Source organism: Triticum urartu, chromosome 3A (genome assembly GCF_056163025.1).
Source record: "Triticum urartu cultivar PI428250 chromosome 3A, HENAU_Tu73, whole genome shotgun sequence".
NCBI lineage: Eukaryota > Viridiplantae > Streptophyta > Magnoliopsida > Poales > Poaceae > Triticum > Triticum urartu.
The window spans coordinates 441,059,587-441,074,819 of NC_141875.1; the positions used below are offsets into that span (position 1 = coordinate 441,059,587).

The following is a 15,233-nucleotide window of genomic DNA, read 5'->3' on the forward strand; positions in this document are numbered from 1 at the left end:
AGAGAATCATTAGTGGAATCAAGAGAACTACTAGAAGCAACAATATTGGATTTAGCATGATCATTGTTACTACTAGCGGAAGAATCTTTCTTGTTAGACTTGACTTGAGGCATGTAAGTGGATAAGAGTAAACGCTTGGCAATGTAAGAAGAACTTTTCTTGCGGAGATCATCATTGATTGCCTTTAAGAACTCATGCTCTTGCTCAAGATTGAGCTTTTCAAAGCGTAGCTTCTCATGAGCTCTTAAAAGTTCTCGATGATCTTCGAAGATAGTGTCATGAGCTAACTTAAGAGTTTTTAGTTCTTTAGTTAGGGCCTCAATCTTCTCCTTATCATTGTCACTCGTTTTATCTTGATTAGCATGATTAATTGGTCTTTCATAATAGTATTCATCACTAGAGTTGTCACCAATCAAATCATCTCCTAACAAGTCATCCTCATCACTATTGAAATCAACATACTCGGGGTGTGTTACCTTAGGACCTTTGGCCATGAAGCATCTTCCAATTCCTTCATTTGGTGAGTCAAATATGTCGTAGGAGTTGGTTGACACAAGTGCTAGACCGGCAACACCTTCATCTTGAGTATCTTCAGAATCGGAGTGATAACTTCTCTCGGAGTGGCTGTCGGAGTCGGAGCCGGATACCCATTCACCAACATGAGCTTGATGTCTTCGTCTTGTGTAGCTCCTTGATGATTTTTCCTTCCTTTCCGAATCCTTGCTTCTCCGTGAGTATCTTCGTTCATAACGATCATCTCTACTCCTTCTCTCTCTTGGTGGTGATCCTTTGCTTCTTCTTTTTGGAGAATCTTCTCTTCTCTTGTAGGGAGCCGTACACTCATTGGAATAGTGTCCGGGTCTTCCACAATTGTAACAGTTTCGCTCTCGACTAGAAGATCTTTTGTCATTGTAGGACCTTGAGTTGGAGTTTCTATCTTTGCTTCTACTCTTGTAGAAATTGTTGAAGTTCTTCACCATTAAGCTCAATTCTTCATTGAAGCCTTGTTTCTCACTTGATGATGTAGGGGCTTCACATGAGGCTTTGTAGGCACCACTTGATTTGTTGTGAAGTTCCTCTTTATCCTTAAGTGACATCTCATGAGCAACAATTCTTCCAATCACTTCCGTTGGCTTGAGATCTTTGTAATTGGGCATCATTTGGATCAATGTGCACACGGTATCATATTTTCCATCCAAGGCTCTTAGGATCTTCTTGATGATGAATTTATCGGTCATCTCTTCACTTCCTAAGCCGGCAATCTCATTTGTGATGAGAGCAAGCCTAGAGTACATTTCAGCGACACCTTCACCATCCTTCATCTTGAACTTGTCAAGTTGGCTTTGAAGCACATCCAACTTGGATTCCTTGACAGAATCGGTACCTTCGTGCATATCAATCAAAGTATCCCAAATTTCCTTTGCATTCTCAAGGCGGCTGATTTTTTTGAATTCTTCGGGGCACAATCCGTTGAAGAGAATATCACAAGCTTGAGCATTGTATTGCAACATCTTCAACTCTTCCGCAGTAGCTTCACGGTTTGGTTCTCTCCCTTCAAAGAAGTCACCTTGCAAGCCAACACACACAATAGCCCAAACGGCGGGGTTATGTCCAAGAATATGCATTTTCATTTTATGCTTCCAACTAGCAAAATTAGTACCATCAAAGTAAGGACCTCTACGGTGATAATTTCCCTCGCTAGACGTCATACTCTCCTAGGTTGTGAAACCAAGGCTATGACCACCAAAAGCTATGGAGATCAAGAAAATGGAGACCAAAGCTCTGATACCACTTGTAGGATCGAAGTATGTCTAGAGGGGGGGTGATTAGACTACTTGACCAAATAAAAACTTAACCTTTTCCCAATTTTAGTTCTTGACAGATTTTAGCTATTTTAGGACAAGTTAAGCAATCATCACACAATTCAAGCAAGCATGCAAGAGTATATTGGCAGCGGAAAGTAAAGCATGCAACTTGCAAGAATATAAAGGGAGGGGTTTGGAGATTTCAAACGCTATTGGAGACACGGATGTTTTTCCCGTGGTTCGGATAGGTGGTGCTATCCTACATCCACGTTGATGGAGACTTCAACCCACGAAGGGTAACAGTTGCGCGAGTCCACACAGGGCTCCACCCAAGGGCAACGGTTGCGCGAGTCCACGGAGGGCTCCACATACGAAGGGTCCACGAAGAAGCAACCACCCACAAAGGGTCCACGAAGAAGCAACCTTGTCTATCCCACCATGGCCATCGCCCACGAAGGACTTGCCTCACTAGCGGTAGATCTTCACGAAGTAGGCGATCTCCTTGCCCTTACAAACTCCTTGATTCACTCCATAATCTTGTCGGAGGCTCCCAAGTGATACCTAGCCAATCTAGGAGACACCACTCTCCAAGAAGTAACAAATGGTGTGTAGGTAATGAACTCCTTGCTCTTGTGCTTCAAATGATAGTCTCCCCAACACTCAACTCTCTCTCATAGGATTTGGATTTGATGGAAAGAAGATTTGAGTGGAAAGCAACTTGGGAAGGCTAGAGATCAAGATTCATATGGTGGGAATGGAATGTCTTGATCTCAACACATGAGTAGGTGGTTCTCTCTCAGAACAAATGAGTTGGAATGATGTGTGTGTTCTGTTGGCTCTCTCTTCGAATGAGAAAGAGGTGGAGGGGTATATATATATCCTCCACACAAAATCCAATCGTTACACAGTTTTCCAATCTCGGTGGGACCGAATCATAAAACTCGGTCTGACCGAAATAGTAAACCTAGTGACCGTTAGGAATTTCGGTGGGACTGACATGCAACTCGGTAGGACCGATTCGGTTAGGGTTTGGGCATAACGTAATCTCGGTGAGACCGATTACACAAACTCGGTGAGACCGAATTTGGTAATTAGCTAACCAGAGAGTTGGTCAGGCAAACTCGGTGGGACCGATTTGCTCTTTCGGTGAGACCGAGTGAAACTCGGTGAGACCGAAAAGTTACAAAGGGGAAACACTGAGTTTACATTGCAATCTCGGTGGGACCGATTCGCTCTTTCGGTGGGACCGAAAAGTTACGAAAGGGAAACAGAGAGATTGCAACCCCATCTCGGTGGGACCGAGAACCTTATCGGTAGAACCGAATTGCTAGGGTTTTGGCAGTGGCTAATGACAAGTGAAACTCGGTGGCGCCGGATAGGAAAAATCGGTAGGACCGAGTTTGGCTTAGAGTTTAGGTCATATGTGGATATGGGAAAGTAGTTGAGGGTTTTGGAGCATATCACTAAGCACATGAAGCAAGAGGCTCATTAAGCAACACCTCATCCCTCCTTAATAGTATTGGCTTTTCCTATGGACTCAATGTGATCTTGGATCACTAAAATATGAAATGAAGAGTCTTGAGCTTTTGAGCTTGAGCCAATCCATTGTCCTTAGCATTTTGAGGGTTCCACTTTCACATCCATGCCATGCCAATCATTGAGCTTTCCTGAAATAATCATCTTGGAATAGCATTAGCTCAATGAGCTATATGTTGTTATGAATTACCAAAACCACATAGGGATAGTTGCACTTTCAAGGCGAACTGTCAAGGGGTTCCATTATAACCCAACCGCGTAAGGAACGCAAAATTCGGGAACATAACACTGATATGACGGAAACTAGGGCGGCAAGAGTGGAACAAAACACCAGGCATAAGGCCAAGCCTTCCACCAAGTATATAGATGCATTAATTAAATAAAAGATATTGTGATATCCCAAGAAAATATCCATGTTCCAAACATGGAACAAGCTCCAATCTTCACCTGCAACTAACAACGCTATAAGAGGGGCTGAGCAAAGCGGTAACATAGCCAAACAACGGTTTGCTAGGACAAGGTGGGTTAGAGACTTGGCTTAACAATATGGGAGCATGATAAGCAAGTGGTAGGTATCGCGGCATAGGCATAACAAAAGAGCGAGCAACTAGCAAGCAAAGATAGAAGTGATTTCGAGGGTATGGTCATCTTGCCTGAAATCCCGCAAGGAAGAAGAACGAGTCCATGAAGAAGACAAACGGACATAGTCGAACGGGCCCTCACAAACGCGACGTTACCGGAACCAACCCGAAGAAGCAACACCGGAAAGAAGCACACAACATAGTAAACAACCAACACATAAACAAGGCATGATATGCGAGATGCGGTATGCGATGCATATGCAAGATTCGGAAAGGAAATGATTGAACCTGGCCTCAACTTGGAAAACCAAGAGTGCCACTGGAAAGAGGAGTTGATTTCGGTTGAAATCGATATAAAGATCACCAGAATCGGATGCACGGTTTGGAAATGGCAAGCAAAACAGATATGGAACCTGTCTGCGATAATCAGCAAGTGGCCATCTAAATGCATCAAGAACAACATGCTACAGCATTCAAATTTGGCAACAAAATACATGGCAGGGATCCACTCATGATGCTTGACAAAAGATGAACACTGAGCTACGGCTAATTCACTCAATAGCAGGTTCAAACAAGCATGGCAAAAGAGCAAATGATGACAGGTTTTAGACTTAGTGAAATTAACACAAGTCTGGAATTTATCATCAGGAAGCATACTTTAGAGCATGAAAACTACATGCTACAGGAACATATCATGGCAAAGCAAGGCATGGCATGAAGCTACTCAAAGCATATAACAAAAGTCCCTTGGTGACCTTCAGCCAAAAGGGATCAGAAAATACAATTGCAAGCATGTGAACATAGCAAAAACATAAACAGCTTCAGACTTAGTGAAAAACTGGAGCATGCAAAACAGATTAGCAAGTAGGCATGTTTACGAGCTCGATGCACTCACTACAAAGCATGGCATGGCAAACTAAGCATACACCCATAAAGAAGACATGGCATAGGAGCTAGAAATGGCAAGAACAATAACATAGCATGCACGGATCAATAGCAACAACCTCGGCAAAATCGCTAAACATGTCAATAATCTGCCAGGAATATTTTATAGCAAAAGTAGAGCTCGATTGACTCAAGCTAGGGTGCTCTATAATTGCAAACCAAGACATGGATGGACAGAGCACAACAATATTAACAAAACATCCTTCCTGATCATCCTCAAAAAAGGCACGAATCACTAGGAAACAACATGAACATATGGCATAAAAATAAAAACAGGACAAGGACTTAGTGAAATCCTAAGTCCCTGAAATCAGCATCATCGAGTAAGCTACTTTGCATGCTTGTTCTAGTCACCACAAAGATCACAAAAAAATGGCATATACCCCTGTAAAGATGGCATGACATATAACAGAACACATGTAGAGCTCAGAATCATAGCATGCACACATTAATCATGGCAAAAATGACAAAAGGCCATTTGCTGAAACAGATCTGACATATTCCTCACGTAGCCCTCTTCCAACAGCATTTCGAGCATCAAGATGAGCTCAAATGAAAATGATGCAATGAGATGAAATGATGCACTCATCGAGACGAACATTTTGATATGCTATACGCACGAATCGGAGCAATGGTTGCGGAGTTATGATGCGATGAATATGCTCAAAAAAATTACTAAAAACTGAGGGACTTAGTGAAATTTGGACCTCTCCGGAAAAAGTCAACCCGGGACGAAGGGGTGCGGGACGGAGGGATCCGGATCTGGACGGAGGCGTTTGGATCGGCGTAGTGGTGGATCTCATCCACCTTCTTCTCCGGCGAGGAAACAAACTCCGGCGAGGCGCGGACTTCTCCGGTGAGGCAGGGGAGGCAAAGGAGCAGCGGATCCGGCGGGGCTCGGCCCCCGGGGCCGGATCGGGTCATGACAAGGCGGCTGCGCTAGGCGCCATGGTGGAGCAGCGGTGGGAGGCGGCGGTGTCTCCCGGGCGGCGGAGCGAGATGGGCCCGCGCGGGCCGGCCTCGGGCCCCGCGGGCCACGGCGGCGCGCTGAGGAGAGAGAGGGAGGTGGGGCTGAGGTGGCGCAAGGGGAGTGGCTGGCGGCGATTGCGGAGTGACGTGGCACGCTGCCATTGGGCGGAGTGAGGTGGCCGGCGGACGCGTCCGACGCGGACGGACATGTCCGGCGACGCGAGGAAGGGGAAGGCTAGGGTTAGACCGCGAATTTCGGGAGGGGAGCACATATTTATAGGTAGAGGGAGCTAGGAAGCTCTAAATGAGGTGCCGTTTTTGGCCACGCGATCGTGATCGAACGCTCTAGATGATGGAGAGGGTTTAGGTGGGTTTTGGGCCAAATTGGAAGGGTGTTGGGCTGCAACACACACGAGGCCTTTTCGGTCCCTCGGTTAACCGTTGGAGTATAAAACGAAGTCCAAATGGCACGAAAATTGACAGGCGGTCTACCGGTAGTAAACCAAGGCCGCATGACAAGTCTCGATCCAATCCAAAAACGTTTAACCCCCACACACGAAAAGAGGTAGAAAGGACTACCGGAGGACATAGGAGCGCCAGAATGCAAAACGGACAACAGGGAAAATGCTCAGATGCATGAGACGAACGCGTATGCAAATGCAATGCACATGATGGCATGATAAGAGATGCATGATAAAGACAAAACACACGGAGACAAAAACCCAACAACGGGGAAATAATATAACTTAGGGCCGGAAACGACAAGAGTTGGGATACATATAAGATAAAATTACATCCGGGGTGTTACATCTATATAGCGCGCTATGCACCACATAGGACTGGCTGCGGGCGAGCACGCGAGTGAGGAACTGAGCGACCCATACAACACTTGCGTGAGTGTTGTAACACGACTGCAGCGCTATAAGCGCCGGTAAGAAGTTCGCGAGGCAGGCCCTAAGCAAAATAATCATGAGCCGAAAGATGTGTCACATCGAGGTATCCTCGTGGGCGAACGATCCATGATGGAATTTTCACTCAACGCATCCTCCAGACGTGACATGCACACAATATGTGCATCCTTTCTAAAGTTGGTAGGCTAAACAAGGTCAATGCGGGCGGTTACGTGACCCAAAAGCTTACAAGTTGGATCACAAGATTAACACTTAATAACCCTTCACATTGTGATTGCTACATGGTGACGGTAGGGCAACTGGGCTACCGCTACAATCAATAGCGGTAGGCCATGGTTCATGCTCGGGCAGTTCCCGTTAACCGAACTAACATGGCCAAGCGGCCACTATTTTGATCATGGTCATAGCTTAGATACGTACCCTACCGCCACGACAGGCCACGGTAGCCCCCGGAAGAGCTAAGTGGTTGGAGGCATGGTCGAGTGGCCACCCTCCCACTCATTCAACCCCCATTCTTCTTCCTTCTCTCCCACCCGAGGTGGTGCCCTCTCTGGCTCTCTCCCTCATTCAAACTCCTCTCAAATCCACCTTAAATCGGTGACATTTGTTCGGTGAATTCCATCCCTTGAGGTAACCTCTCTCAACTTCCACAAATTTGATTTGTTGAATCTCCTTTTTGGTGGCACAACTAACTTTTGGGCAAACCGCAAACCAAGTTTGGGGGTTTGTCATAAATTCATTGTAAAAATGGTGGGATGTAGGTTTCTATGAGGTTTATGATGTGCTGTAAGCATTATACACTAGGATTAGGGTTATGGTATGTGTTTGTAAGCATTATATAATGCCATGGTCTATTTTATATAATGCCATGGTATTTTTTGGTATTTAAGTGTATATAAGCCCATTAGTGTAGCCCATGAGCTCGGTTGGGTGCCCCTATGTCTTGCTTAAAGCGAGACGTAGGGCAGCCTCGCCCAAAGCAAACGCCAGACTGGGCCGACCAAGCATGTGATGCCAGAACCTCATTTTTCCTTTTTTACATCTTTTTTTGTCACTTCTAAATATTCTAAATTTATACTCCCTCTGTTTCTAAATATAAGCCATTTTAGAGATTTCAATACAAACTACATACGGATGTATATAGCATATTTTAGAGTGTAGATTCACTCATTTCGCCATGTATGTAGTCCATATTGTACTCTCTAAAAATACTTATATTTAGGAACGGAGGTAGTATTATATAAAAACTTTCCATAATACAATTGAAAAATGTTAATTAGGCATTTGAGAAATGTAAAATGTGTATAGAAAAAATCTTACTCATGTATATGAAAAATGTATACGAAAAAATACAATGTGTATGAGAAAAGTTGATCTTTATTTTAAAAATGTTAATCAAGCATTAGAAAAAATGTTGAACTAGTATTTTGAAAAATGTTAATCAAGCATTTGTAAAATGTAAAATGTGTAAAAAAATCTCATGTATACAAAAAATATACAATGTGTATGAAAAAGTTGATCATGTATTTAAAAATGTTAATCAATCATTTGAAAACATGTTGATCGGGTATTTGAAAAATGTTAATCAGCCATTTGAAAAATGTAAAATGTGTCTAGAAAAATATTTTGCATGTATACAAAAAAAGTGTACAATGTGTATGAAAAAAATGTTTATCATGTATTTGGAAAATATTAGATGTGTATAAAATGTTTATGATGTATACGAAAAATGTATAAATGTTTATAGAAAAATTAGACATCAAAAACATATGTTTGAACAAATAGTAATCTTGTATATGCAATTTTAGAAAATGTTCATTATCATAAAAAAAATGTTCAGCGTGTATTTGAAAAACTGTTGACCATGTATCCGAAAAAGTGTTCGTAACTTGTTTTTAAGAAAATGTACATCATGTATTTGAGAAATGTGCAACGTGTATAAAAAATCACGTGTACAATTGAGCACTGAAAAAAATATACATGTGCTGAAGAAATATGAAAACTGAGAAAGAAACATAAAGAAAATGAAGAAAACCAAGGAAAAACAAAAAAACAGAAGCATAACTAAAAAAAGGAAAACAAAACCTGGGAAAAAAAGAAAAGGAAACCAATGAAAAAACAAAAAATAAAATAAAACAAGAAAACCTGAGAAGTGCAAAAAAGAAAAGAAAACGCAGAAAACAGGAAAAACCGGAGAAAACTGAGAAGAAACAAAAAACTGAAGAAAAAAACCCCAGTAAAAACCTGGAATAAAACGAAGAAAAAAAGAGAAAAAGTGAAGAAACGTGTGAAGAAACAAAAACAAAAACAGAGAAGTAAAGCGCTAGCAGCGAACGAGCGAGCGCCTCGATCGCTAGAACGGGCCGGCCAAATACTGTAGGCGGGACAGAAGGTACTCTCGCTATAGGCGAGATATGGCGGCAGAAGCGCTCGCCTCGCTCGATTCCAGTGATTCGCATCGGACGGATCGGGATACGTTGGTACCTCTTGCAATCTGGCAACTGTTCGCCATTTAATTTTTCCTCTCCCCATTTGCCCCCAAAAAATCTAAATATTTGTGCGTTAATTTTGCTAAAAAAAATCCTGTGCCATAATTGAAAATAAAAATCTGAAACTAGGGGAATTCACATTGCACGATGATCACATCCCCCATGGCCATCTTCCTAAGTAACTTCAGGCATGGAAAGCAAGCATGAAGTTCGCACCCCAATGTCAACACCTTACAACGCACTTCAACTCCACTCTCCCTCCTTCCACAACATCTCATAAACTGCTGTATTTCCCTTCTCCCTTGTTTCCATCTTCCTTTGTATGCAGCCTTCATGCATGCATGACTGACTGTCTAGCTAGCTCGAGCAGTAGAGCTAGTGCATGACGTGATGGCACCAACGTCCCTGCAGAGGCCGAGGAAGCCGAGGTGCCCCTCCCACCCCATGCTCTCTCTCTCCCCTGCCCTCCTCTCCCTCCTCCTCCTAGTCCCCTTCCTCTACCTCCTCATCCACCGTTCCGCGTGCTCCCCGCCCTTCAGCAGCCTCACGACCGCCAGGCGTTCATCCTCGAGCGTCAGCGGCTTCGCCGGAGACCTTCGCGACATCGAGTTCTCGTGGAACCACCTGCCGTTCATGTCGTCGAAGCCGCCCCTCGCCAAGCTCAAGATCGCCGTGTTCTCGCGGAAGTGGCCCGTGGCCACGGCCCCCGGCGGCATGGAGCGGCACGCGCACACGCTGCACACGGCGCTCGCCGCGCGGGGCCACCGCGTCCACGTGTTCACCTCGCCTCCACCGCATACCGAGGCCGCGCCCTCGCCCTCCGCCGATGGTCCTCAGCTGCATTTCCTTGACGGCACCCCCGGCCAGTGGCGGTGCGACGAGGCGTGGAAGCTGTACGAGGCTGAGGGCGACAACGATCCATTCGACGTCATCCACTCCGAGAGCGTGGCGGTGTTCCACCGGTACGCGCGCGGCGTGCCCAACCTGGTGGTGTCGTGGCACGGAATCTCCCTGGAGGCGCTGCACTCGGGCATCTACCAGGACCTCGCCCGCGGCGAGGACGAGCCCATGTCGCCGGCGTTCAACCAGAGCCTGTCGCAGTCGGTGCACCGGGTGCTGTCCGAGGTGCGCTTCTTCCGGAGCTACGCGCACCAGGTGGCCATCAGCGACTCCACCGGGGAGATGCTCCGCGACGTGTACCAGATCCCCGGCCGCCGCGTGCACGTAATCCTGAACGGTGTGGACGAGGCGCAGTTCACTCCGGACACGGAGCTCGGCCGCGCCTTCCGGGAAGAGATCGGGCTCCCCAAGAGCGCCGACCTCGTGCTCGGCGTCTCCGGGAGGCTCGTCAAGGACAAGGGCCACCCGCTGCTCTACGAGGCCTTCTCCAAGCTCGCCCTCCGCCACCCGAACGTGTACCTCCTCGTCGCCGGCAAGGGGCCGTGGGAGTCGAGGTACATGGACCTGGGACGCAACGCCAAGGTGCTTGGCGCGGTGCCGCCCGGGAAGCTCAGGGCGTTCTACAACGCGCTGGACGTGTTCGTGGACCCGACGCTGCGGCCGCAGGGCCTGGACCTGACGCTCATGGAGGCGATGCAATGCGGCAAGCCGGTGGTGGCCACGCGGTTCCCGAGCATCAAGGGAAGCATCGTGGTGGACGAGGAGTTCGGCCACATGTTCGCGCCCAACGTGGAGTCGCTGCTCGAGAGTCTGGAGGCGGTGGTGCAGGATGGCGCCCGGCGCGCCGCGGAGCGCGGCCGGGCGTGCAGGGAGTACGCCAGGTCCATGTTCGCGGCCACCAAGATGGCACTAGCGTACGAGAGGCTCTTCCTTTGTGTCAAGAACGAGACCTTCTGTGCGTACCCTTCTGAGTTTGATTAGTTTTCTCACCAGCATGTGCACTTGCTTAGTGATTTATGGCACACTAATAATCATAAATACAGTATGTTATTTAGTATTTTCTTTTTCTCTCTCCTGCTTCCCACATGAACTGCCAGCTATGATACTAAACGGGTCTAAATTGTTTTAGAGAATGAGCGACACCTTATTCATAGCATAACAACTTTATGCTGCTTGTAATGGTTGGTATTATATGATACTAGTGTGTAATACTATATTCCTAATGCATAGTATTATATATCTCTATTCTTAATGGACGAGTTGATGAATAGTCTTCGCGGTTTATTTTCGCTGGATTTTTTCGTCTCTCCTCCCACCACCTCCTCCCATCCTGGTCCATCGGTTTATTTTTCTCTCCACTCTTTATTACAATCAGAACTTTTCTAACGTATAACAAATCACGGATCTAACTTCCTTAAATTATGCAAATCAATCGATTTTTTTATTGGTTCAATTTGTCTTAGGAAACAAATAACAGATTTTCAGGAAACAAATAATACATTTTAATCTAACTTTCCTAACTTATCTAAATCAATCGATTTCTCTTATTAGTGAAATTTGCTTTAGGAAACAAATAACAGACACGTCACAAACGGGCACGTACTGATATCACATTACCAAACAATAAAACCCCATTTGCATAGAAATCAATTCAAAAATCCTAACTTTCCTAAATTTTTACCTTTCCTTGATAACAACCAATATTTCCTATCTTTTCCACCTATTGAAGGAAATCACCCATCCATCGATATTAGCATTTTTTTTTTGGAATGAGATCTCCGGGTTATGATTTTTTTTTGCGACTCTTTCCAATTGTGACCTCTCCTTCCACTCCGGCTCCTTCTCGCATAAACACCTCCACTACAGCCAGGTGACACCACCCCAGACCTCCTGCCTCTCCACACCTTCTCCGCCACCTCCTTCTCGTACTTCATTAACAATCCCTCCGCCACATTTGTCCACGGCAGTGTCGAGGGCATGGCGCGGCAGCATACCATCGGTAGAGCAGCGCATAGCAGCAGGAAGCAGCATGCAGCAGGCGAGGCGAGCGGCCGACGGTGGAGGGCAGAGATGCGGCCGGCGTGGCTGAGGGGGCGGCTGGCAGAAGATGGCCACGACTGGAGGCGGCGCGAGGCAGGGGCGCGACAGCGGGGCGAGCGAAGGGATAGGCGGCGGCAGACGGGGCGAGCACAGCCAGCGGGAGTGTGGCGCGCGGCCAGGGTGTGTGTCGCGCGGGGCACAGTGGTGCGGTGGTTGCGGCGAGCGTGACGGCAGCGGCGGGCACGACCGACGCGGTGTACCACGGGCGTGGGCATGGAGAGGGAGTGGCCCCGCGGGCGCGGAAGAGCGGCAGGCTCGGGCATGGGCGTGCATAGGAGCGGGCATGTGCCACGGGGTCAATCCGAGGAGCTCGGTGGCTACCCCTGCAATGGCCATGGCGGACGGCGGTTCTTGGCCACGACGAAATACCTAACAAGAGCAAACGAGAGGGAAAATAGGGGAAAGGCAAGAGGAGATCATGGCGGTGTCAATGGCGTCCTAGGGGAAGACATGGGAGTTCGGGGCGGCGCGGATCGTACGGCAATGTCGCGGTGGCCCAAGGTTGAGGAAGACGGCAGCGACGTCGATGCGGGGGTGTTGGACTTGATCTCGTTGGCGCAGACGAAGTAGCGAAGGCGTTCGGAGCTCCTCGGCAAGCTCCTAGCCCACAGGGAGGTCAGTGGCCGTGTGGACAGGGTCGGTCATGGTGGCCGTGGCGTCTGACTTCGTCCAGATCGACGGGATCGAGCGAGCGAGGAGGAGAAGTGGATTTGGGAGGGGGTGTCAAGGAGGAGTGAGGCCATGGGGCAGGGAAGGCAGGGCGTCACCCTTATCCATTTCCCTTTGATGCCAGCGAGGTAGTTGGGCGGGAGCCCGGCTCTGTAGCGACGCAGCTCGGGGAACGGGAGAAGACGACCGCGCGGGGACTGGACCGCTGAGCCGGCTCGGTGGCAAGGCCCGGGGGGGCAGGGCGAATCCCCTTGTACATCGTCCTTTTGGTTTTTCAATGTATTCTAACCTGTTTCTCCTTTTTAACACCGTTTTCTATTTATTCTTATCAACTAAATGATCTCTACTCCTAGTGTCTCAGTTGGTAGTCTCCATTTTGGGTTTATTTTCGTTCCACCTCCCCTGGGTTTTTTCGTCCTCCCTCCCACCTCCCAATTTCTTGTAGGTGCTTCTCAAACTGGAGGACAACATATTAGTCGAGACATTAGGGATCCTCATTGATGTTTTATCTCTTATCTGCACTTATTTTGTTTGCTCCAATTCTATATATTCTCACGAGTAGATGAGGTGTAAGCATGTGCAATGTAGTTCCTTTTTCTGCATATGGTGATTGATTTCTTCTTTGGTAACCCAACTAACGGATGGTAATCAATCTTCAAATACCAAAACCAAACGTACAAGGCAACAATCAATTCGCGTATCACAATCCGATTCTTCTTTACTACCCAGCTTAACTCACGGATGGTAATCAATCTCCAAAGAAAGGAAACAATCACCGTCGTTTACCTCTCGCCAATGTTATATAAAAATAACGCTGAGAATTTAGATGTATTGTTTGTCATGGAGCTGTGGCTGGCCGATTACATGAAATTAATTCCCTCAGTTGTGGTGGCAAATATAATACACATAATTCATATTGTTATGCAGCGCGTGTGCGTGTGAAATAGATGGATTATGGTCCCATACCCAATAAGATGGATATGTGTGTGTGTGTGTTAGAGAGAGAGAGGGAGAGAGAGGGAGAGAGAGAGGGGGGGAGAGAGAGTGAGGAAGAGGGAGGGAGAGGGTGTGTGTGTGAGAATTTGATGGTAAAAAAGGTCGTCAATGTCATTTAATATGTATGAGAATATTAAATGTAATATTAACATAATTGATATTGAACTTTTAAAGTTAATGTGGCCCCGTTGCAACGCACGGGCGTTCTTCTAGTTAGTATAATAGATGACTTTAATTATTGTCATGCATGACACATAGTAGTATAATATTTATTATGATATGGTATCAATGAGATGATACTTTCATTACGACCAGGCTTATACAGAGTTCCAACTAAAAAAATTATATAAAGTTTTCCGAATACATTCTACATCATAAAAGCTTAAAGAGTTCAAAAAATCACACATCCTAGCATTTGGAGGTCTAGAAAGATGCAAATTTGTGACCCTCAAGGTACCCTCAGACCCATCTTAGTTCAACCAAATGAACTGAATTTTCTGAAGTTACGTGGCTTCTGAAATTTTAGTTCACTTTTTTTCTTGAAGGGAAAGCCTCATTGCACTTTTATTTAAACTTTGGCAGAGTTACATTTAAGGGTATATGTGCTAGTAAAAACCTGTGAGCATCATCTACCCAATCATATCTAGATTTACAATCATAATAAAACCTCGCTAAATAATGTGTCGATCTATTTGCTTCCCTTGGACAATGCTTGAAAAAAAAAACATCAGTAGCTAAATGGAAACAATCTGCAAGTATTGCTGCATCAGGGCTCCAAATGTCGGTCCTCCCATTGCACGCTTCAACCAGCTCGATAGTCGGACAACAAGAACCTTAGTGCAGCTGACTTCAGTAATTAGCTTCAGATCCTATAGCAACTTCGGCGTCCCAGCAACAGCTTCACCCCAAGAATTCGAAAGAACTGCGGCTACAGCACCAGTGACATTTACAAAACAAAAAACATCTGCATCTACTAAAACTCTAAGCTTCCTGGGAAAGAAGCCATGTGGTTGGTCGAGGTTGTGATGGGCCATGAGGCCACCCTGTCAGACAGTGTATATATGTTGTTTGATAGTTGGTTTGGGCTGCTTCCCTTACCACTTTAGCAAACTAGCCACGGTAAAAAGAAAGTCCTCTAGGAAAAAGCCACTGCACAAAGTCTCCCCCAGCCTCAGTTCCTAAGATTTTTCCTTCCTAATATGTGGATCATGGAAATATGTTTAAACCTAATTGATGGAAATATGCTTCCTGATGATGCATGGAGATATGCTTTCCATTTTTTTCCTTCTTTGTGCGTGTGCTTGTGGTTGCAATGCCCTAAGTTTAATCGTA

The 15,233-nt window shown here is 46.2% G+C and overlaps 1 protein-coding gene across 1 annotated transcript; it reads left to right on the forward strand.

Annotated features, from left to right (window-relative positions):
• The first annotated feature begins 9,504 nt into the window (after positions 1 to 9,504).
• LOC125548451 (UDP-Glycosyltransferase superfamily protein) lies at positions 9,505 to 11,336 on the forward strand. The gene has a single exon (XM_048712041.2). The coding sequence runs from the start codon at positions 9,627 to 9,629 to the stop codon at positions 11,115 to 11,117; it is 1,491 nt and encodes a 496-aa protein (XP_048567998.1). The 5' UTR covers positions 9,505 to 9,626; the 3' UTR covers positions 11,118 to 11,336.
• The last annotated feature ends 3,897 nt before the right edge of the window (positions 11,337 to 15,233 follow it).